The 25,333-nt window shown below is 39.5% G+C and overlaps 1 protein-coding gene across 3 annotated transcripts in view; it reads left to right on the forward strand.

Moving 5' to 3' along the window:
• LOC134534932 (WD repeat-containing protein 43) overlaps positions 1-25,333 on the forward strand; it is a 48,157-nt gene that overhangs the window by 20,551 nt on the left and 2,273 nt on the right. The window contains exons 4-9 of one of the 3 annotated variants that reach the window (XM_063373662.1): positions 1,867-2,022; positions 5,097-5,265; positions 5,879-5,965; positions 6,175-6,363; positions 6,927-7,078; positions 24,326-24,573. In XM_063373662.1, coding sequence (XP_063229732.1) covers positions 1,867-2,022; positions 5,097-5,265; positions 5,879-5,965; positions 6,175-6,363; positions 6,927-7,078; positions 24,326-24,573 — 1,001 coding nt within the window. Of the gene's footprint in view, positions 1-1,866; positions 2,023-5,096; positions 5,266-5,878; positions 5,966-6,174; positions 6,364-6,926; positions 7,079-13,816; positions 18,846-24,325; positions 24,574-25,333 lie in introns of those variants that run through there. The other 2 variants (XM_063373663.1, XM_063373664.1) reach the window with 2 other exon arrangements.

Consider the following 25,333-nt stretch of genomic DNA (forward strand, 5'->3'; position numbering starts at 1 on the left):
TTTTTTTTTCCTACCTTACACTACCACTGCTTTTTCTTTTCTTTTTTTGCTCCTTCAGCATTTTTGAAATGTAGTCTCTGTTGTTCCCAGGGTTAGGAAAAAAAACAGTTTTTTTAAAAAAAATAAACTTTTTTTTAAGGTTTGAACCAGTTTTTTTATTTCATTAGTTATTTTGGTTCTCAGCATGTTCAAATGAAAGCTAAACAACATCCCACTTTCTGCCACTCATGTTGAACCAGTCCAGTAAATCTGAACATCTGACTGGGTCTTAAACCTTCCGTAAAATATATAGGTGTTTCCCACAGAAAGGGCATTTACAGTACAGTCAGGGATTTCCCACTAAATATGAATTAACTACATATTTGATATTTTTAATTTTAGAGGAGTATGTATTTAGCTGGGTATGATTTACAACTTATTCAGATAAAGTTTTAGGTATTAAATGAAGTTGATAGTTATATTAGTTTGTAATGTTTTGTTCCAGTAAATCACAACGAACATTAATTACCAAACTTTAATTGTTATTAGATTGTAATTATACTTTTTGTTTTAAAAAAAAATTAAGATATTCTATTTAAAAATACCCTTTTGGTTTTTATTGAAGGCTTCCATGAGCTTCATAGGAAAGTGTCAACAGGTGAAGTACATTCACGTGAACCTTCAACTGCGAGTAACACAATCCTTAAAAATAATAAAATAAGTTAAGCTGAGTAAACAGTGTTCAAGAGGGTAATCTAATAAATTAAAGCCTAGAATGGATGCAAAGGTTAAATTAGCAAGTAGTGAAATTAACACATTTCGTTTAATCATGGGCAAAGGCCTCACGTGGTTCATCATACAAATACATCATTCTTTCACATATAATTAATACTTGCTTAATACTGATAGTGCTAGTACACATGCCACGGCAAAATACGTGAACGCATATCTATATTTTCTTTAGGATTAAATACTTGATAGAATACATGATAGAAACTTGATAGATACTTGATAGATAGAAATTTTACAATTAATTTAACGCTTACACACAGGGACAATGAATGTCGTTTACACAGACAAATGCCTCATTAGAGAATACAAAAAACGTTAAATGAACATGCAGGCGACCGCGGCCTGACCTACACTAGGCGGTTTAAAGCTTAGTAAGCATGATAAAGCATGATATCAAAAGAAAACTCACAAATGAATACATTAAATACATTACGTAAAAACAAGTCCTAACGAAGAGTGACGACATGACGGGGAGAAACGTCAAACAAACTACACGTGATATAGAGAGCAATTAATACAAAAACGAGCAAGATAAAAATAAATGCCAAATAGAATTTAGTTGGTGACGGCCGAAATAAGAATTTAGAGAATAGCAATTACCAATTACCAATTACATAACTGTAAGGGTCACCACCTTACAAACACTTACGTGCATTCTCCCCGCTGTCACACTCTCTCTCTAAAGCAATTATCTGACTACATGCTTAATTCAGCAACAGATGACCAGCACCGACTAAGTGCTAACGAACAAGAAGAACCTTCAAGGCAATACATCTAGTTTTAAGTAAGAAAGAGGGCGCCACGCGCATGCGCGGACACCTCAAGAGGGGAGGTCAGACACAGCACTGGACGCAGAGAGGGGGGGGGGGGGGGGGGGGAAGTAGGAAGGGAAGGAGCGCCGAAGCCCGCCGCACGGCGCGAAGTTCAAATGACGCGCACCGACCACTTCATTATAAAAACAACTTTGTTTAAACCATGGTATAAACTGTTTTTTTAAACCATTGTGGTTTAAATCAGCCAACCCTGGTTGTACTCCATCTACGCATTAGCATGATTATTGCCCGGTCAGTGTAGATGTTCGTGGGTTCCCGACAGGTCTCTGAATCAGGGGAAGGACTGTGTTGCGACGTTTGCGACGGAGGATGCAGCGAGGAGTGTGTCCGTGGTGTTCGGGGAAGGAGAGCAGTCGAGCGTCTTGGCTGCTGTCACCAACACAGGGACGCTGCACATGTTCAGGCACCAGTTGAATGGGTGAGTCACTCCCTCGTTCATGCATTACTGTTGTCCGTTCTCAACCAGTGCTAAACCATGTGCCTTTTTTTTTTATTTATTGTATTCATGCTTAACTGCTTCGCTGAAGATTTCAAGGGTTGAATAACGTTATACAATCCATGCACCCAAATCCTTACTAACCTTAAGACAGTACATGTTTGTGTAAAGGAATATATTTATTATGTGTAAACTTATAGACATTGGAGATTTGCCAATAAAATTAAAACGATTAAAGGTACAAAAAATTCAGCAAAGACCATTTTTGGTCATTATTAAATTCACAATCCATGTTGTGTGGTTAATATTTTTGTTTCTAAGATAAAAGTATTCTAGGTAAGAACTTTTTTTTTAATTGTATAAATTTTTTGTATTTGTAAACTTTAAATTATTTTCGTGCTGATTCCAGTGGGAGTTTTTTTTTTATCTGGTCAAAACATTTAACTGATTTATATGGGTATTATTGTACAGTAGAACCCCGATTTAACGAAGTGCTATGGTTACCGAAAATGTTTACTCTAAATTGATGTTTCGTTAAATCCGATTTACCGATTTTCAATGACCCCCGCACTCATAATCGCGTCCCTACGTTTCCATATCGTAGACAGGGTCGACGCCGATATCTTGTGTTGCCGTACTATCTCAGACTTTGTCAACTTTCCATCTTAAACGTTTTTGATCTCGCTCGTGCGGCCCCCGGTTCTTACGTACACCTCAGTCGTATGTACAGATTTTCAGAAACAGTGAAAAATTAGGCAAAAAAATATATAAAAAGTGTAAGAAATACGTTAAAGTTTATTAAAATACAGTCGCAACCTGCAGCGTTTATAACAAATACGAACTACATACACATTGCGTCACAGTAAAAAATTTAAAAAAAAATGGCCGCAAATTGATGGAAATAGCGCGCCGTACGCGGAGAAAGGTAATTAATTACTCAGTCAGCTGTTGTTACGGCGCGGCGTAGCCGCCGGCTGGCTCTCTCTGTTCGCTTAGCTGCGCATGCGCTGTATAACTCACTCAACGCTCCGCCCAGACTCGTGAACTTCCACATCAGCAGCCAGCCAATAGACGCGAGCTTAGCGGAAAAAAAATAAAAGCTCCACCGCCCGTGTCCCAGTTTTGTCCAGTTCTAATACCAGTAACATAAACGAATCGTCAAAAAAACGTAACAAAGCCGATATCCAAAAACAGTAAATAAAGTCATGTACAGTTAGGGTTACCAGACACTGATAATAAAAAAGGAGGACATTCAGCTCGCAAAAGGAGGACATTTCACTAAAAAGGAGGACAACATATTTTCTTAAAAAGCCATGAATTAATTACAATGGAGTACGATATTTTACAATGTTTTGGCATTTAATACAGTTTCAGTATAAAGAATCAAACAAACCACGCACATACAGCATATTAAAAACACGTGCTTCTGTCAAGCTGTCATAGAACTACTTACTAGTGGGGTGACTGCGACAGCGCATTTGCGCGCACCGCGCGCTTTACTCAGAGTGTAACTGCAGGAATTATCTCACTTTATAAAAATGCCGGACATTTTGGAGCATTAAGGAAAATCCGGCCGGAAGCAAAAAAATACATAAAAAGGAGGACATGTCCTCCTTTTGCCGGATGTCTGGTAACCCTATGTACAGTAGAATCCCGCCGATGCACGCGGCAGTGTCTAGCTGAGCTAAGCGTTTCCACTATCGCACGAAAAGCCGTCTCAGCTGCCATGTTATCTTACTTGCCCGCACGCACGAAAAGCCGCTGTGGTAGCTTCTGCGAGTGCGTAAGAAACTCGTCCGGCCAGACTGGCGGTAGCGGTGGCTTGACGTCATATGACGTGACGCTTACCTCTCCCATCCCCTGCTAATTCTTCAAGGCTCATCCCTCCCAGAGCTACAAACCATGTAAAAACACCCCCCCCCCCCCCCCTTCCTTTATCAACTAACATTTCAACACATTCCCTCCCTTATTACAAACTTCTGCGTGAGAAACTGTCAGCATCCTGCTCCCCTCCCACACCGAGTGCGGCAAAAGCCAGGTTGTATAGTTTATTCTCTGTAAAATAAATATTTTGATGGGCTTATACGACTGTCCTTCGCCGTTAATAAATACTTTATAAGTTTAAGTTATTATGATACAATTTGTTTATTAGTCACACAGCAGTTTCTGCTGAAAAATCACTTATACCTCGAATTTTATTGAATAGAAAAATTTAGCAGGGCCGTAAATATATTTATTTTAATGCATAGTTACTTTTCCATCTGCATTCCAACGTGTTTTTTTTTTTTTTTTTTATGCTGCGAATGGACGTGGGAAAGATAATTGCTTGAGCTGTCAAAATAAACATCGCTGACGGCAAGGGTGGGAGCGCATCCTGTCGGTCTGTCGCTGTGATTATCTACTCCAAAACATCGAAGTCCGAACAGCACTTATAAAAAATGTATTCCAAAAACTAAACACCGCGCACAAAGCTCTTACTGAGAATAATTATAATGGCGTATTGGTGTGACGTGGTTACAAGTTGAAAAAACCTGGAGGATGGGAAAAGGAATATTTGGAAACGTGTGATTAGCACTGTTACTATGCGGGCGTGATTGGAAGATAACGTGGTGAGTCAAGCCAGGGGCATGGAAGGGGGAGGGGGATGCGGACAAAGAAACTCTTCATGACGTCATGTGTCGCGGTTCGCGGACAGTCTATCTATCCAGGCGCGCGCAATGGCACGCACCTACGCAATTCAGTTACAGCGCCCGGAGTTTTTAAGCAATTTGAACAATTTTTTTTTTTTTTGTGATTGGACAGATGATGCAAAGGCACATATTAATATATAGTACCTCCATTCTATTACTGACACCACAGAGTGTATTTTTTAATAAGTTTCCGTTACAATTTACTTTCTTTTTTTGGAAATCTATATTATTATTTTAATAAATTGGTGTTTTTTGATGGTTCCTGAAAACCTTTACGTTAAATCCGTGTTCGCAATATCGGGGTTCTACTGTACTGCACTGTAGCCGTGAGCTGTCAGAAAGTGTTGAGTAGCTTGTATTATCCAGGAAGCGCTTAAAGCCACTGAAGCCCGAGTGCACAGTCACTGTGTCAGTCGAAGATAAGAAGCAGAAGGAGACAGTGCAGTCAGTGCCAATCATTGCAGCCAATATCTCCAACAGTCAGGAAATTCTGATTGTCTATGGCAGCCCTGCTCTACTGACCTTCGAGAAAATTGTAAGTAAAAAAATGCTCTCTCTTATTATAAAATATTTAATAGTCTTTGTGGAGATGCGAGTGGAAAATATTAATATAACCACATATATTTCTGAGAAAAATTTTATTTTATCAATACTGACATAATTTAAGATAAATGGATATACTAAGATACTAATAGAAAAAATTCTTTCAGTGCTGTAGTCTGTATGTAAAGTGCTTGATAATGATCCTGTATTAAAAACATCTATACCTTTGCAAAATTTCATATTTCAATTATTTTACAGTACTGGTATTATAATAAACTTTAAAATATGAAATGAAGGTACGTATTTTTAGTACAGTAGAACCTCGATGATACGTTCCCGTTTCATACATTTTCCCATGTCATACACCGATTAATTTTGGTCCCGCCGAAAGTACTATATTTACAATGGTTTACTTTCCCAGAACATACACTTATAAAATCATTAATTTCCCGTTTCATACGTTTTTACGAAGCGTATATGTGTGTATATGTGTGTATATTTATGTATATATTCTTAAAATGTGTTTTTATACTTTGAATTAGTTTTGAGCACTGTCAATTTTTTTTATTATTATTTTAAAAAAAATATAATGGTGTTTGTTTCAGCCTGCAAGTCACAGTGACAAGGTTGTTCGCTTGGTGAGACAAACCTCTAGAAGGAAATCAGCCAGCAAACAAAGTGATGTATCCAAGGTGAAGCTCAAACTGATGTCACAAAAGTACCTAGTTTTTAGATATGCATTAAAAAAATTAGCTTTCTAAGACCATACGGTTCAAAACTGTATTATGCTTATGCTGTTTAGCAGCTCACCATAGTGTGTGTTAAATAGTGTGAGAGTGTTTTTTTTTTAATAAAAAAAGATACCGGAATCTTTGTTCACTTGTCGTGTGTTCCGTCACAGGTGATGGTGCCAATTGTGGGTGATGATGTAGAGTTTGTGACATCAGCGGGGCCCAGTAATGCCCCCAAGAGGAGTCGCACGGCATTGGAGGTGCCCTTGGAAGAAAGGCTGAATAACCTGACTGTTAGCAAGCTGGACAAGACCACTGGCGTGCCAAAGCCAGACAGCATGACGCAGCTGTTGGTGCAGGTATGACATCAGTTGCGCTGCATCACTGGAAGTTTTTAATTTTCCTTCCCTTTGAATATTGCTAGCTAGCAATGGTAGCAAAAGTGGCTGAGTAAAGTAGATCAGTGCTGCAATCCATACAAGTAGGATTTCAGCCATTAAATTGTAACCTAGTTTGTTATTGTTAGTAATTTATAATTAATTATGTAATTTATTAATTTATGATTAATAAGTTTTTTGGGTTAATTATATTTCATTTTGGAGAGTATTATTATGTAAACATACAGTTGCCTGACAGTCAAGCAAGAACTGGTATATGTTCTCTGTGTTTTTCTTGTCATACTGAATATTCTTGCCACAGAGAGAAAAAATAATACATTGTACCTTTTTTTTTTACTCAGAATTGTTTCTTCGGTATTGCATGTAGTGTAAAATCATCTCGTCCTATTATAGAAACTGCTTTCGTGGACAGAACAGAATAGGCTTAGCATTAAAGTTGTTACTTAATGTGCTTTTTTTTATATACTATTTTATTTTTCCCCACTAGTTATTGGAGTACCACTAAAGGTTGTAATTTGTCGCAGGGTTTGAACAGCAAAGACAAGAAGATGATGCAAAATGTGTTGTTCACAAGTGATGAGCGACTCATCAGGAACACCGTTTCCAGGCTGCCAGGGCAGTACGTGATGTCGCTGGTCAAGGAACTCACCACCAGGATGCTGGGCAGAACATACATGTAAGGTGGCCGTTAGTTGTCCTATTATCACCAGTAGCGACTGTCCTTCCAATTAGTGTTTGGGTGGTACCATCCTTTCGATACTGGATACTAGATACAGTTTGAGATCTTTTATACTTCTGATGCTCAATATTTTTGGTAAAAATAATAATTTTTGTTAATTATGTATTCTAAATTTTTAAAAAACTTTAATGTCTTTGGTAAAAATTTAATTGAAATACCGTATAAACCCACGTACCACCCGCCCCCGGGTAAGACCCACACCCTTATTTTTAGAATGCCATGGTGGGAAAAAAGGTTTTTATTGCAAATCTGCATGGAAAAAAAAAATTGAGTCGTGATTTCTTTTCCTTTCAAACAGTAACAAATCGTAAAGAATTACCAAAAAAGTACTATGCTACTTATTACAACCTCGGAATTTGTGTTAAAAGTGTACAGAAGGCAGGCAACTGCAATGTGGCAACATCGCGCGAGTAGAACGTGGCATCGGCTCGCGCGATCGATAACAACACACCGTGCGTGCGTGTGACCTTGCCCAGCTCCCAGATGTTTACAGTTACAATCTCCCGCGTCCATTATCGTGCGCTGGTCAATGACCTCGTTCAAACAAATAAACGATAAAGCACGCGAGTCCTAGCCACGCATAATAAAAACTATTTTTATTACATGCATAATTAAAAACCTTCTGCTTAAATGTGGCATATTCTACATAAAAATATAAATTAGGTTAACACAAATACGGCATTTATTTAGGCTTAAATAAAAGTGACGTACAAAATCACACAGACAATAAAATTAACAAAAGAATAACATGATGTCACAGCCTTCAGCCAAGAACGGACTTAACTTCCTCACAGCTTTTGTCCACAGTGCTGCCAGTGTCGGAACACTCATCATCGGAGCTCAAGCAATCGTCTTCCGTGCCGTCGAGCGCATTTGAAATGCAGCACTTTTTAAAACTCTTTATGACTAATGTTTCTGGGATCGCAGACCAGGCATTGAGAATCCACTGACACACAAGATACAAGCTTGGTCGCCTTATTCTCCCGGTCGGTGTCATTTCGTGGTTTTCGCTCGCTATCCACTCGGAGTATTGCCGCTTCATATGCGTTTTAAACGGCCTATGGATACAGACGTCAAGGGGCTGCAAAACTGAAGTTAATCCTCCAGGTATTACGACCTGATTTGTTCGCCCATCTTTCAGACGATTCTTAGTTTCTTCAGTTAAATGACCGCGAACGCTGTCCAACACCAGCATGCTTCGTAATTTCAACAAAGCACTGGGTCGTCGTTCCCACACACATTTAATCCAGTCCACAACCATTGCATGGTCCATCCATCCCTTCTCTTGAGCCCTCACAATAATACCATTAGGGAATATTTCATTTTTTGGGAGCAATTTCCTTTTAAAAATCACATACGGCGGTAGTTTTTTTCCGTCAGAAAAGACTGTCAACATTACAGCGCACCACATTTTTTCACAGCCTCCAGTTAAGATGCTCACTGTTTTTACACCGCTTGTTTCAACTGTTGTATCTGCAGGCATTTCAAAGTACACAGGTGTTTGGTCAGCATTTCCAATATGTTAAAACAAATAATTGTGTTGCTTCCGCAGCTTTAACACATGCCTCTGAAATGCTATTAATTTCTCATCGTAGCTTTTCGTTAAACGCTGGCAGATTGTAGTACGCTGCCTCATGGACAAACCCTTTCTTACCATGAACCTGCGCATCCAGTTACTACTTGCTTTAAAGCCTTCACCCACGCCAAGTTCACTAGCAATTTGCAGCGCCTTAAGCGAACACATTTCCGTGCTTACAGCGTACCCGAATTGCCATCTGTCCTGTATGTAGTCGTAGAGTTTTTCCTCTATCTCCGGAGACTTTGCTACCGCACCACGGAACGCACGTCTATCGCCACTAGCCGAAAGCAGTTTGTCTTTACTTTTCCTCCAACCCTCACACATGATTCGTCGACATCATATTTTCGTCCAGCAGCACGGTTACCGATTTCTTCCGCTTCACTGATTATTTTTAATTTTTCCACAACTGTGAAAGAATGCAACTTTTTACGATTCATTACAATACTTGCAGCCAACACACGTGTAAAACCACTGGGTACTTTGCAAATGAGGATAGGACAGTGCGTGGGAGCGCGCGTTTGTAACCAGCGAAGCTGCAGTGACAACGCTGTGAGGAATGTGACCTTGACTGTCTGCCGCTTCCTTCCTATCCTTTTCCCCTACCCCTCTTGCCTATCGCAGCAACCTCCAGTCGCGCCAGCGTTATTTTGTCACCGTGCTGACATCGTCCAAGCCTCCGAGCCCGATACGCCAGTACCCTCCCACCTTCCCCTCCAGCCACGGCATTCAAACCTCCCGCCGCGTGTGTAGTGGGGGGATAGAGTGCCACGGACCTGGAAAAGATGGCGCGAGAGGCTTTTGTTGAGGCTACCCGGCGGCCATGTTTTTCCCGGCAGTTCTTCTTCATCATCGCGGTGAGAGGGAGCTGCACTCGACGTAAACCGGACGTACCGCTGAGTGTTTATGTGAGTATGAGTTACCTTGTAGAGTTGAATTCGTAACTAAACGTGTGGACAATCTGTGCGCGCGCGCCCGTGACAGTCAGCTCAGTGCTACCACGTGCGTGTTGTCTGAGTGCCGGATCACGTGTTTGCCTCCTCGACGTCTGGCGTGTGGGACGCCCTAAGAACCCACCCATCTAATCATCAGAGCGTGCCCGGCGCTGAGATCGGGCCAGGTTCAGGTGTCGCCGAGAACTGCAGCAAGGGGGTCGAGTCACGTCCTCACACGGGCGACGTCACGCCCTGAGGCGAGAGTCTCCGCCGGGTCCGTGCCCCTTGACACGGTGGCGCCCAATAAACTCGTACGTCTCATTTACAATACCCCCGACCATGTCAGTGCAAAAAAGGTTCAAGACCCATGCAACACCCCTACTTTTTTGAACCTGATTTTTTTAAAAAGGTGCGGGTGGTACGTGAGTTTATACGGTACTTATATGATGTGTATTAATAACAACAGTGAACAAAAAATATCACAGGTGTTGTTGGTAGTGCCGTAATGTCTCAAATATAGTTTGGAAATTTTTCATTAATAAAAGTATGCACATCCAACCTATATGCAGGCATTTCAAATATTGCAAGAAAAATTCATATATTTAATATAAAAACATTGTCCTGCATGTAGCAAATTTTCCTATATTTTACAATGGTGCGAAATTCTTATCATAAATAACACATGTGTAATTTACAAATTGATGAGTTGCAAGTTTTGTTCGCCAGGAGTATTTTGCTGCATTTTGTTTACATTTGCTTACTTTAGATCAGGGCTGCCACCACTTTGAAAACAATATCCTTGATTGAAATGTGAAATATCCTGTAATATCCTTGTTTTGAATATAAAATATCCTGTAAAATCCTGTACATTAAAAAATACAAAAAAATATGCAATTTTTATGAAAATTACTCGATCATAATGTACGTAACTATACTTCAATCAAAACAATTAAATTTTTAACACTTTATACAAGTATTTACACACACACACATAGCCTACACTTCACCACTGGCAGTATTTAAATATTACTTTTTCAGATGTTTTGTCCTATTCCTCATTTCTTCTGTTGGCTGGAATTCTGCCATATTCTTCCTAGAAGAGATATGCAACAAAGCATTTAGCATTGGCGATTCAAGACATGACCTGTGCGCTGTCTTGATAAGGTTGAGTTTACTAAATATTAGGCCTGTGCGAAGTGGACTTTTTCAGTTCGAATCGAATTCGAAGCGAATATTGTAAATATTCGCGAATTCGAATCGAAGTTCGAATAATTTTTCAAGATGTGTTAAATACTGCTCTCACATGACATACAGCACAATTATTTTCATTCTGTACTGTCACCACCCTTTCCCTTTCCTTTTCCTTTTCCTTTATTCAGAAATGGGCCTGAAAAATATCCTGTAGCCTGAATCCCCACCATTGTACATCCTGTTAACAACACCATATCATTGTGCTAACTACTAAATTCACAAAATGGTTTGAGTTAACTAGAATGTATAACAAAATATTCTGTGCTATATGTGCTAATTTGTGGACTGTGAAAGTGACTGAAACCGTCTGGAACACATTTTTCTGCTCCCTATTATTTTCTTTAATCACAAATAAACGTACCTAGTAAGGCTACATTTTTTGTTTATATAACTTTCAAATAACACATTTCTATCAACATCTTATGCACTTTTAGCATTAACAGCGACTCACTTACTAAATAATAAAGAGAACTGCTTGCCTGTTGGAATTTTGTATTTATTTTTGCATTTATTGCAGCTTGCAACTTTTCCGTCACTCAATTTTGTGAAATAATTCTACACTTCACTGCGAGATCTCTTAGCAGTTTCCTTCGATTCCGTTGCAGGTTTATTTTACAAATATACGTCAGAAAAAATATAAAACGGTGCCACTTTCTACTAAAACAATTAAAGTATAATGTAATTACATTTTTTACCATTCAAATTTTACGGTGCACGCTTAGGCCCGTTCCACAATGACACGGAAACGGAGACGGAACACTGAAACGAAGACGGATTTCACGGAACAGAGCTTCTACAATAGCACGCAAACGGAGACGGACCCGAACGGACATGCTAAGCAGTGCTGAAGTCTTCCGTTTACGTTACTCCGTTAGACCAATAGGAGCACGTTATTTATTCACTGCAGTTGTCAAGCTACAGTTGCGCGTTCATGTTAATTAAGATATTAGTTTTGACTAATGTTGGTTTCCGTATTTTCGACTACTTTTTTATGCGTGAACAACAAAACAAGATTTGTTATGAAATTTTAATTGTGCACGTGGGTTTCATCATGACGAATCTTGATGAACATTTAATTTTCATGGTTAAAGATATACCTGCTTTATATGAGAAGACGGAGAAGGACTACTTTACCACCGCCACAACGCAAAAAAAAAAAATCGACTTACTATATTACCAAGTTAACAACCATGCATTTCGATTTAACAGGTAGTTCACTTGATACTCGTAGTTTTCAGTTACGTCACGCTCGCTCTTTCTTATTGGCCAAGATTTCTTACGGATCCGTGTATTGTAGAACGAGAAAAATAAGGACGGAACGGAACAATACTCCGTTTTCGTCTCCGTTTCCGTCTGTTCCGTTTCCGTGCCATTGTGGAACAGGCCTTATAGAACTCGACCAACGTGGTGAATAAGTAAACAAAAAACGTGACGTCAAGGCATAGAAAAGAAAGGGTATAAATGAGCGCAGTTAATACAGCGAAGACAACTAGAATTTAAAGAAAAACATGCGGCGTATATCTGAAAAACTAAGATACCTATTTCCATTCAAATTATTTCCATGATCATGTTAATCAAATTATTTCCATGATCATGTTAATACACAACTGTGTGTGCATTGTGCAACTGATTGGCGTAGTTCGGCTAGTTGGCAGCATCTGGCCGCAAAATGGCGGAAATATTGTCGTGGTAAACAAACATTAGAAAACGTAAATTAAATTTTAAGCATAACGTGGTGTTTTTTTATGTCTTGTGAATGGAAATGCATAAATAAAGATTTTGTAATGAATATCTACCCTAGTAAAGTCATGGCGTTCATATTTGCTATGGTACCTAATATTTCTGTATGACGGAATCGTACAAGTACGCCGTCGGTATGTTTAACCTCAACGTAAGTATACGAATCCTTAACCAATTTTCCTGAAGTTTTTAGCAAAAATTATGAACATTTTAATAATTGGCTCTACTAAATGGCAAGTTAAAGAAGACTAATTTATATTCGTTTGCCTTCGAAGCTTTGAAAATTTACAAATATTATTTTTTGAACGAATCGAATACGAATCCTAAAAATATTCGCTTCGGATTCGAAAATTTCGAAGCTTCGCACGTCCCTACTAAATATCCTTTCCACCCTTGCATTGCTATGTGGAAGAATAAGCATTGCCTTTGCAAGTTTACAAAGCAGTGGAAAACATGTTTTCCCATTAATTTCATACTGTGATACTTAATGCCGGCCTGCCACCAAATTAGGTTCCTAAATCCTCTTTACAGCATTTAAAAATCCTGTAAAATTTATAGCCGTAATTGACATAATTTATTTTTCGCGGTAATTTTAAATATACATTGCATTCCAAAACTGTTCATAAAACTGAATTGAAACTAATAGTTTAGCTGCATGACGCCCAGCAACGCGGAGAAACGGTAAAAGACTGACTAAACTATTTACAGATGGCACTGCTGAACAAGATGGCCGCCACAGTGGCGCACTCACGATCGATGGCGCCAAATTCAAATATCCAAACCACCACACAATCTAGCACTATGCCCAAACATACCGCCCACCATAAATAACATTTTTTATGTTTCACTACACTGGTTCTTAGTTGACTGGCAACCGACACAATTTTATCACTGGCCGCTTCACCACTCGATGCTGCTGTTTGATGGTAGCTACTCTTGACACACCATCCTGACCAGGATGTAGGGTTGCAACGCGGCCAAGTTGCCACTGCAGGGGTGGAAGGTGGTCTTCTTTGATGAGGACAAGGTCACCTTCGCTTTTGGTCCACTTGCCACGTGGTTGTAGTGTGTGCAAATATTCCTTGTGCCACCGCTGCCAGAAGTGCTGTGATGCACTCTGTACCAGCTGCCATCTGTCTAATCTGTTGGTCTGAATTTCCGTGAGGTCTGCAGCTGGAGGAGATGTCAGAGAAGTGCCAACAAGGAAATGTGCTGGCGTAAGGGCCTCCACGTCATTTGGATCTGATGAAATGGCACAGAGTGGACGTGAATTGAGGACAGCTTCAATTTGAGTGAACAAAGTCGACAGCTCTTCAAACGTGAGTATCTGCTGGCCAACGACTCTCTTGAGATGGTACTTCGCAGACTTGATGCTTGCCTCCCACAGGCCTCCAAAATGTGGCGCAGATGGAGGATTGAGGTTCCACTGAAACCCACGAGTAGCCAGAGTGTCTGCCACACAATGCCAGTTAGAGGTGTTGTTCAGGTACCTTTGAAGGTCATTGAAGTAGCGACGTGCCCCTATGAAGTTGGTTCCACAATCTGAAAAAACAGCCTTACAGAGTCCACGCCTAGCCACGAATCTGAAAAAGGCATTTAAGTCGGCAGTGGTACTCAATGATGAAACAACTTCCAAGTGTACTGCCTTAGTTGCTAAGCATATGAATAAACACAGGTAGGCCTTGGATGAACGACTGTTTCGACCATTCGAAAGCCTGACTTGGAAAGGGCCCCCATAGTCAACACCCACATTCAGAAATGGTCTTGTTTGTTGCACTCGACTTGGTGGAAGATTTCCCATGGATGGCTGCACATTGGTGGCTCTGAATCTGTAACATTTTACACAGGCGTGTATCCAAGTCTTGACAGCTCCTCTACTTGCCACTATCCAGTACTCACACCGAATTGCAGCATGTGTGGCACTGGGGCCAGCATGAAGGTGTAAGACATGATAGTACCTATACAATAATCATTTCTGTCACAAAACTCCTTTTGGGAAGCAGGACTTGATGTTTCATTTCATAGGCTACATGTGAATTCTGCAGGCGTCCACCTACACGGATGATCCCATCAGCGTCAATGAATGGCTGTAGTCTTTTAATTCCAGAAGAACATTCGCGAGCTGCAGCCAAACAATCAAACTCTAATTTGAAATTCTCTTGCTGAAGCTGCTTCAAACACACCTTCTTGGCAGCGTCAATTTCTGTTACAGTGAGAGGACCTGTGTGTCGCAACTCCCTTGAAACCTTTAAATTTAATGCAAATCTCAACACATACGCAAGTACTCTTTGCAGTCGTGACCAGGACGAAAACCTACAAAGAATGTTAAGAATGTTCGGTATACACTGACCAACCAATGAGACTAGCGTGATTGCCTTCAACTCCTCTTTACCTTCCTCTGAACTGGTATATCCTTGACTGGGCCATAAATCCACCTCTGCTGTCAACCAACCTGGCCCAGTCCACCAAAGTGGGTGTGTTAGAAGCTCCTTGGGTGAGAGTCCTCTTGATGCACAGTCTGCAGCATTTTCAGCAGAGGAAACATGTCTCCAGTGGACCGGAACCTTGCTCTCCTGAATACGAGAAACTCTGTTCGCCACAAATGTTTTCAGCCGATGTGGCGGAATCTTAATCCAAGCAAGCACTACGGTCGAGTCACACCATGCATAAATGCAACTTATATGGATTCGCTCGGACAGTGTTGTGATCAGTGATTCAATCAATTTGATAAGCAAGAGTGCAGCCTGCAATTCAAGTCGCGGAAGTGTGACGGTCTTCAGTGGTGCAACACGTGACTTGGCGAGAAGCAAATGTGATTTTGTTTCACCGTGGCTAGAATTCCGCAAATACACAACAGCTGCGTAACCCTCATTGGATGCATCACTAAAACCATGGAGCTGGTATTCAGACTGTGGTGCAGAAACAAGACGAGGTACGGACAGCTTGCTTAGGACATCCAACTGGCCAATGAAAACCTGCCAATCAGCAACTAAGTCTAGTGGTGGGGTGTCGTCCCAAGAAACTCCCAGTAACCAAAGCCTTTGGAGAAAGATTTTGGCTCGAATGATGACTGGAGTAATCCACCCTAACGGATCATATAACCTAGCAATTTCTGAAAGATGGTTCTCTTGGTGACTGTTGCACTAGCATGCTGAACATGATATGAGAAAACATCTGCCTTCCAATCCCATTGAAGACCAAGTACCTTAATAACTTCATTGCTACCATGAAAACTAAGTGGACTCTCCCGGTGATCTTCTGGAACTGCATCCAAAACTGCCTTACTATTACTGGACCATTTTCTTAGTTCAAAACCACCTTGTTTCAGGAGATTTATTAATTCTTGCTGTAACGCGAGAGCTTCCGTGACTGATGCTGCACTAGTCACAATGTCATCTACAAACACGTCATCCATCACAACCCTTGCTGCCATCGGATACCGAGGACCCTCTTCCATTGCAAGTTGCTGTAAGGCTCTCATCGCCATAAATGGAGCAGCTGAGACTCCGTAAGTGACAGTGTCAAGTTGGAATTCACGTATTGGTTGGTCAGGGTTCTCCCTCCACAGAATTACCTGGTATGGTGCATCGTCTGGATGCACCAGAACCTGACGATACATTTTGCAGATGTCTGTGGATAATACCACACGGTGAAGACGGAAGTGAGTGATTATGTACACAATGTCATTTTGAAGCTTGGGTCCAGTCATCAAAACATCATTGAGTGACTTCCCTGAAGTGGAGCGAGTTGAGGCATCAAACACCACTCGTAACCTTGTTGTTGAGCTGGATTCCTTGCACACATAGTGATGAGGGATGTAGTAACGACGTTCCTGACCAGTTGCATTATCTAGACAATGCATGTGCCCCAGTTGCTCATATTCACGGAGGAACTTGCAATATTCGGTATAGGCTTCAGGTTGGTGGTGTAGTCTGGATTCCAACTGACGTAACCTCTTAACTGCATGACTACGTGTATCTCCTAAATCTGGGTCTCTCTCCTTAAATGGTAGTCTCAGTACATATCTTCCTTCGAGGTTTCGTGAGTGAGTCTCAACAAAATGATTCTCACATTTTGTGTCTTCTAAGCTGGAATGCTGGACAGATGGTAACTCCTCGGTCTCCCAGAACTTGCGGATGGTATCTGTTAGGGCTGTATCCGATGACGCATACATTGAGACAATACCACTACTGGAAGTATCTGCAACCTGAGTCACCTTACCCATAATAACCCAACCAAATATACTGTGCAACGCTACGGGAACTCCCTTCGAAGGCTGGTACCGCCCACCATCAAACACGTCTGGATATACATCAGCACCAAGAAGGATATAAATTGCTCCTGGAGTATCAAAAGATGGGTCTGCTTGTTCCAGATGTCGATACATGTATGTCACATGGTGGGGAAGGGGAATGGTGGGTAAATTGGCAGCTATGTTCTTCAACACTAAAGCATCAGTAACAACGCCAGTTCCTACGCCCTTACATGATGTTAGAAAACAAGTAACTGCACCACTGTTAGCAACAACAACAGAGTGAGGCAGGCCCACAACAGGAACCTTAGCCCTTCGACACTTTAGCCCCAACCTATGAACACATTCTTCGGTAATAAATGAGCTCTGCGATCCTGAATCGAGTAGTGCTCTAACATTTTGCAGCATTCCGCTTGCATCCTGGACTCTTACCATAGCAGTACCTAGAACGACAGTGGTTGAAACTGCAGTTGAAGAAGTTAGTGATACCACTGTCGCAGCATCCTCCTTGTGACTTGCTTGTGGCATAGTAATCTCTTGGATGGATTCACCTGCAGGTAGTTTCACTTCTTGATTGGGAACCGCAGTGTGAAGGAGAGAATGGTGTCTCCTGCCGCAGTGATAACAGTTTCTTCTTGACCTACAATCCTTCACTCTGTGACCTTGTAAGCAGTTAAAACACAGCATCTTCCTACGTACAAACTCTATCCTGTCATCGCTTGACTGACCCGTAAAAACAGGGCACTTGTGAAGTCCATGCATGTCTCCACAGGCACTACAGGGCTCTGCTTCTGCTGTCACTAGAAATGAGGATTTAAAATTTGGGTTTTGAGGCAGTGACCTCTTTGGAAAAGGGCGTGCGGCAGGCACTACAGCTGGAGTGTGATATGACATCATCAGGGCCTTAGACTGCAGCTCCACGAACTCTAACAATTGATTAAATGTGGGCATTTGAACATTTTTGTGTGCTATTTCAAACTGATTTCTTGTATCTGGATCAAGCTTTGGTATCATTAGATTCAGCAACAGAAAGCTCCATTCAGTAACAGGCAACTTGAGAACTTTCAAGGCACCCAGATTCTCCTTTAGAACATCTACCATTTTTCTCAGTTTGTCAGGGGCGACAATTGACAGATGAGGAAGTTGCACAATCTTGTCCCAATGCATGTTTGCAATTGGCCGGACATTGTGATACCTATCTACCAAAGTTTGCCATGCCAGAATATAATTTTCCTTAGACAGTGGGAGTGTCTTTATTAGATTAAATGGCTCACCTGATAGTGATGTAAGAAGGTATTGGTGTTTCTCCACATCTGACAAGCCCTCATTATTATGCACCAAGGATGTGAAAAGGTCATAAAATGTGGGCCAGTCAGTCAAGAGACCCTTGAATTCTGGCAACTGCTGCTTCGGCAACTTAACGTTTGAAGATGTCTTGGCAATTTGATTGCGTTGTTTGTTCTGGCCTGTTTCGTTTACAGTGAGCTTGTTAAATACTTCCTGTATCCTATAGTAGGCTTCATCAAATTCCTCAAGTTCCCTTTCGCTGGCTTAAGATTCCACTAACGACTCGGTCTCTGTAGCTTGAATAGCAAGTTGCATGTGATTTTCTTCACAGTCTGTCTTAAATTGATGTAAATCGGTACACGTGGCCTTGAAAAGTCCCGCGCGACTCGGCTTTTACGTTGTTTATGCGATCCACCGAATAAACTGGCTCAAACATACAGATATCCGGCCTGGAGGACCAAAAAATGTTCACAAAACTGAATTGAAACTAATAGTTTGGCTGCATGACGCCCAGCAACGCGGAGAAACGGTAAAAGACTGACTAAACTATTTACAGATGGCACTGCTGAAAAAATGGCCGCCACAGTGGCGCACTCACGATCGATGGCGCCAAATTCAAATATCCAAACCACCACACAATCTAGCACTATGCCCAAACAAAAACATAATTTTAAAAAAATCAAATTAATGTAAAAAAATTTTAAGATTTGCCATTTACATACATAACTAATAATTGGTATCACAATAAAATGAAAAGTATATACAGTAGAACCTCGATGATACGTTCCCGTTTCATACATTTTCCCGTGTCATACGCCGATTAATTTCGGTCCCGCCGAAAGTACTATATTTACAATAGTTTACTTTCCCGGAACATACACTTATAAAACCATTAATTTCCCGTTTCATACGTTTTTACGAAGCGGAAAAGTCCTAAAATCCACAAATTTTTTTTTATATTCCTCCTTATAAACTCAGTTTTAATGCTTTTATTTTGAAAAACGATCATTGTTTACATTTGCAAACGTAAGAAAATAACTATCACACTATAGATATGGATAGTATCAGGAAGACTGTGCACTTCGCTAGTAGCATCTATGGCCAGCACCAAGCGAGACTAGTGGCGCAAACAAGAAATGATCATGAAAATGGTGCACGTGCTTTACCAAGGCACGGATCTCATATTTTGTGCAGTCGTTTATCTTTGAACTGAATATATCCGTTATTGTTTTTTTACGATTGGATTGTTTTGAATTTTACGTTTCTCAAGTTAAAATTTTATTGAAAATTGTTCTGTTGCATAAAGTTGTTTGTAAAATGTAATAAACAAGCAAAAATTTCTGATTATTTTTTTTTTTACAATAGCCTAATTTTTTTAATTTCTAATTTAGTCTTGGTGACTTTCCCCCCCCTCCAAGAAAGGACTTCATAACATTTTTTAAGGCCACTGTTTCTCATGTCAGCTTTACTTGATTATGGACTGTATTTTACATTTCTGGTGGTTTTATTATATGTATAATATAATGATGAATTCATATCTTTCATTAATATAATGCAATTATTTACACATATATATTTATGTTTAATCTGGCACTGTGCTGATATGCTGGATTGGAAAAAAATTTCATTATTGCCATTCCCTTTTCATACACTTTCCCGCATCATACACCATTTTTGTGCCCTCCGTTGAAAAGTGTATGACAGGGGTTCTACTGTAATTTAAAAATTTCTCTTCAGAATAGGCTTTGGTGCTTTTCTTATTTACAAACTATAAATGCATCCACACAACTGAAGTTATTTACAAGTTTAAAAAAACAAATGTATTTCACATCATTAACTAGCTACTTTTTCATGTTCTGTGCTCTTTTCCGCATCTCGTCAGTGGGCTTGAAGTTCTCATTCTGCAATGCAACAGCGCATTTAACATTGGTGATTCCATTGATGATCTGTAAACAGTTTTAACCATCTTGAGATTGCTGAAAACCCTTTCCACAGCAGATTTTCTCCAGTTGCAGCACCACTCAAAGCCATTGCTTTGTACAGATGAGTTTCAACAATCTTAGATGGAAGGAACCTTGCTAACACTACAACCTGCCTAGTGACTGTAACATCAGTTGATTCATCAATCATCAGTGTGAAAAATTGTGTTTTCATTTCATAGGTAACATAATCTGCAGCTGATGTACCCAAAGATTGAATAATTATCTGGCTAGTTCAAAGAACAACTCTGATCAGCAGCTTGTTGGTTTTTCGCATGAACTTGCGTCTTCAAGCCGCCCTTTGTCACGTTCAGTTCCAAGTTGCAAGTCGAACAAACGGCGGAAAATTCCGTTTTGCCATGCCTCAACCATTTCAATTCTTGCTCCCATTCTTTACGATAACGCTGTTTAAAAAGTGACCTGTCCAACAAAGCCTTTCGTTTTTTCTCCATCACAATCAGCTAAGACTAAAACTATTACTCATCACGTAAGAAGTTTGTAAACAAATGCAGCACCTAAAACATTGTAATGGCAAAAAATACCAATGTTTACTGACACCATGACACTTAGCGTTTAACTCAACAAACAAAAAACATTTCCCCGAAACCATAGATATTGTACTTCATGAAACAATATGTGGGAGTATATGTTTTTGGTTTGTGGTTAAACGATTGGAAGTTCCATGGCGCTACAACTAATGTAAGTGTTTGCTTTACTGTTGGGTGCTTGTATGGTTTGACAACTTCAAATAGGTAGTTGAATGTAAATATTTACACAAACGAAATTCAAATATGAAAATATCGGCGAAGCGTCGTAAATATCCGTGAATGTCGCCGTTTATCCGTTAGTCCGTTTTAAGCTTCAAATATCCGTGAAAACGGATAAAAATCTGTAAAGACGGCAGGCCTGCTTTAGATGTAGTCACAGTCATAGAAGACCTCACGTGCAACATACGATATGTCAATATAAAGTTTTTTTTTTTGATCAAGCAAAATGGTAGTCATAAAATTAATGTTCTAAATACGTCCATATGGGAGCATGTGGAAAGACGTGAAAAGTGCTGACGTGCTGCATGCCAAGCATCAATATTCTGTCATTAAGTTGTCATCCTGTCATCCAATTTTATTTAATATTGGATTGTCTTAATGACCATACATTTTATGGCTGAGTATTCCTTTTGATATATTTTTGCATTAAACACTTATCCTGTTCATTGATGAATTGTACCTTTTTAAAGCTTTCCAGGCAGCAATAGTGTCATTAGGTCTTTCTCTTATCACCGTATCTCTTTGGTGGGCTAGCCAAATTAAAATACGTAGCTTTTTATAATGTAAAGGGGAATAGTGTTCAAATTAGGCATTAGGCAAGATGTTTCTCCAGCTTGGAGCAGTCCTGATTCCTACGAGACTACATGGTAGGCCAGAAGAATCCACTAAAGTTGCGATTTCAGCTACATTTGTCACACTCCAGACCCCGACTAGCTCAAATATTCGGTATAGAGTGGAATATGTACATGTTTCATTAACACTTATAGGAATGAATTGGGCCGTGAAAAAATATGCAAGTTCCCAAATAAATAAATATAACTATTGAATATTGGTTGTTGAAATAACTTCTCTCGGACACACACTGAAATTTATTTTTAATGTGTATTTATTTATTTTAAATATATATAGTATATATATATAGTATATATATATATAGTGTGTGTATATATATATATATATATATATATATCATTGAAATTTAAAATACACTTTAATACCTATGATGTATTTTTTTGTTAAGTGTCTCAATAACCAAAATGCCCGGTAAGGTAAAATATTACTGATCTAAAATTACTGTTCAGGCAATATAATCACTTAACTGAAATGAAGGCCAAATTAATTTAGTTGTATTTACCGAAATCTTCCAATTGAATAATACAATATTAAAAGGAAAATATTTCAAGTAAAATAATTAAATGTTAACCAATTTACAACTAATTAATTAATTGTATCCAAAATTAATGGTTAATACTTAAATAATATGAAAATTAAAAAAAAATTAATTTTGCCAAATAGTAATTAGCCTCCGTAAACAAAACTAGCTCATCTAAAATAGCACTAAGTTTAATTAAACAAAAATTGTCAGGACTTCTGAGCGAAAACACTAAGTTTGTCAGGAATAGTTGTGCAATATGCGAAGTTAATCAAAGTTAAATTTAAGTTATGAATTATACAAACTTCAACAGAAATCAATGATAATATGTAGAATTTTGAATACAACTAACCTCTTTCGCAATTTTAATCTATTACTAACGAAACACACCCATACCTGAAGCAACAACACATCACCACCTTACATACAATTGTAGAAATATCCAGTCAATACAAAATCTTCAAAACATTAATTTCTGTAGTCTTTCATAGCAGTTAATTAACCGAAGCTGAGGAACTTGAAGAATGATGATTCAGTCCTATAGTAGTATACGTTAGAATTATTTTAAAAGCAGCGAATCTTCATCTAGCTAATCGTCTATTAATGTTTTTTTACAAGTGTCAAATTCACATTCTTCAATCTTGCTCAGTAGATATCTCTTTAAATTCGGTGTAGGACTTTAATTAATAAATAAATTATCACATCACAGTCTTCTAAATTCAATATTTGTTCCAAAACTCAATGTTCTTAATAATAACTTTCATTTATTTGTCGTCCCCCCCCCCCCCCCCCCCCCCCCGGGGTTTTAAAACTAACCCATTTTATTACAAAGAGGATTTAGCCTATATATAAAAAAACATACAATTTTCCACAGAGATTTTATGCACAAGCATAGAGTAATGCTGTCATTTATAATAAAAAGAATATAACTGGTGTTATCAAAAAAATTACACTTATTAAATTGTCTATCGACAAAATATGTACAGTACAGTTTCATTACAAAACTGATGTTAACTGTCTTTTATTAATATTTTACGAATATTCACAAGTCGACATGGCCGTCATTTTCAGACCACGAGAGCAAATACATGCAAGAAGCCCCTTGCTTGTCATCTGGTTATCGCTCACCACGATATTTATCCTAAGTAGCGCTAAAGTATCTGGAGGTTTCTGCCACACAAGTAAATTCAGAGCGTCTCTTTTCAGCAGCTGGGAATGTTGTTTCAACACAAAGAGAAAACTTGCTTCCTCAGCATGTAGAGCAATTGGTGTTTTTACATGCCAACTGAAAATAATAATGCTGAGATGCTATAACTAGAACCTAGTGTTTAAATGTTTTATATACTAATAGATTTAAATGGTGTTTTATGTGTGTATAATTTTAAATAGTTTTTGTTTTTTGTTCTTGCCCCAAATGGACATTGAAGTTCAATAATTTTTCCCGGTGTAGTTTAAAAAGCTCATTATACTTATAACAATGGACATTTTTTGAAGGCTCAAAAGAACAGTACTTCACTTTATGTTGTGTTTATAAAACTATAATTTAATTTTACATATAAGGATTTGTTTTCAAAATAGTTGGTTTCATGTTTTTAAATAAAACAGATTAAAACTGCAGTTTTTTTTTTTATGTGGGACACTTTATTAATGGGTTTGGGAAGTTGAGATAAAAAGAATTAAGGGAATTTTTTTTGCCTGTCAAATGCAACTACTCGCATTCGATTCGACTTCGCACAAATAGTTACTATTCGCTTCGCACTTCGATTGGCAACGAAAAATTTAACATTCGCACATGCCTAGCGCATCGTGTTAATGCTGACTCAGTATTAATTTTTTTTTTTTTTATGTGATCCTTTAGTTGGCTTTATTTTGTTTCCCCCCTTGATCAGGGGTGCGACAACTAAATTGCAAAAGGGGGGGGGGGGGGCAATAACTTTTTTTTTTATAAAGAATCATCGATCCCCCCCTATTGAAGCGGGAAAGGGGGGGGGGGTTCGGGGGTACCCTCCCCCGGGAAAATTTGTATTTCAAGGTGGAAGATGGTGCTATTTAAGCAGTTTTATTATCAAAAAATTGATTACACAGCACTTCAAGGTTTCAGAAGGGGGGGGGGGGGGGGGCAAAATACCCTTGCCCTCCCTTGTTGTTGCGCCCCTGCCCCTGATCCCACTGAAAGATGTGTTGGACGGTGCTGTGTGTGGCTGTGAGGAGTGTAGTACCAGCTGGGCTTGTGGCGGGCTGTAGGAGCCAGGTGGCGGCCCTGTGGCTGAAGGCGGTGGTGGTGACCCAGGCCGGCCTGCTGGTGTCCAACCCGGAGGTGGCGGAGGTTCTGGCGCCGCTGCAGGGCCTGCTGGAGGGACGGGTGAAGCTGCTGGCCCCGCTGCTGAGGCTGCAGGGGCGGCTGGACATGCTCCTGGGACAGTCGGCGGGCGGCGAGGAGGGCCCGGGCCCCGACCAGACGCAGCCCGGCCTGCTGGTGTACCAGGAGTCGGGTGGGTGTAGTAGCGACAACAGCATACAACTCTTAGTATTTCTTCTATCTCTGCATGGCATTTCGGGTACATCGTATGAAACAATTCCAGTACCAAAAATACAGAAACCTAGTTAGCAATACAGAGAATTTTTTAAAAGGGGAGTTTAAACCCGGGCGGTAACCCCCGTCATACCTGCAAGTTCAATGTTTTATTTAATATTTTTTTCTCTCTCTCGCCAAAATGGTGTGATTCGACGAAGCGTTTTTTACGATATAGTAATATGTGTGTCCAGGACGGAAATACTTGAACCAATAAAAAATAAATTACAACTTACAAGCATTTGCGCGTTTTGAAAAATCTGCCCGCGCCATTAATGTAAATATGAGTTCGTAGATGCAACAGTAAATAATGTAAAAATTTTTTATTCCCATTCAGTTGGTCCGTACATTATTGTACGTATAAATTTGTAGTGAATAAATAAAATTCATGTATTTGATATGTAAAAAGATAAAGTTTTAATGATTTGAGTTAGGTATGTCGAACAGCAGATTAATTTTTAAGTTTTAATGATTTGAGTTAGGTATGTCGAACTGCAGATTAATTTTTAATGATTGTAAATGTATTTCAGTGCTAAATAGTGTGTTAACTTGCATTTGGGTGTTGTATGGTGTAATAATGACGTGCATTTCGGTTTTATCTCAGTTCACCATAAAATTGTGTCCCTGATAATGAAGGGTGATGAGACGAGGGTGGATGGTTGGGGAAAAGGGGCTATTGC

The sequence above is a fragment of the Bacillus rossius genome, chromosome 8 (genome assembly GCF_032445375.1).
Source record: "Bacillus rossius redtenbacheri isolate Brsri chromosome 8, Brsri_v3, whole genome shotgun sequence".
Taxonomy (NCBI): Eukaryota; Metazoa; Arthropoda; class Insecta; order Phasmatodea; family Bacillidae; genus Bacillus; species Bacillus rossius.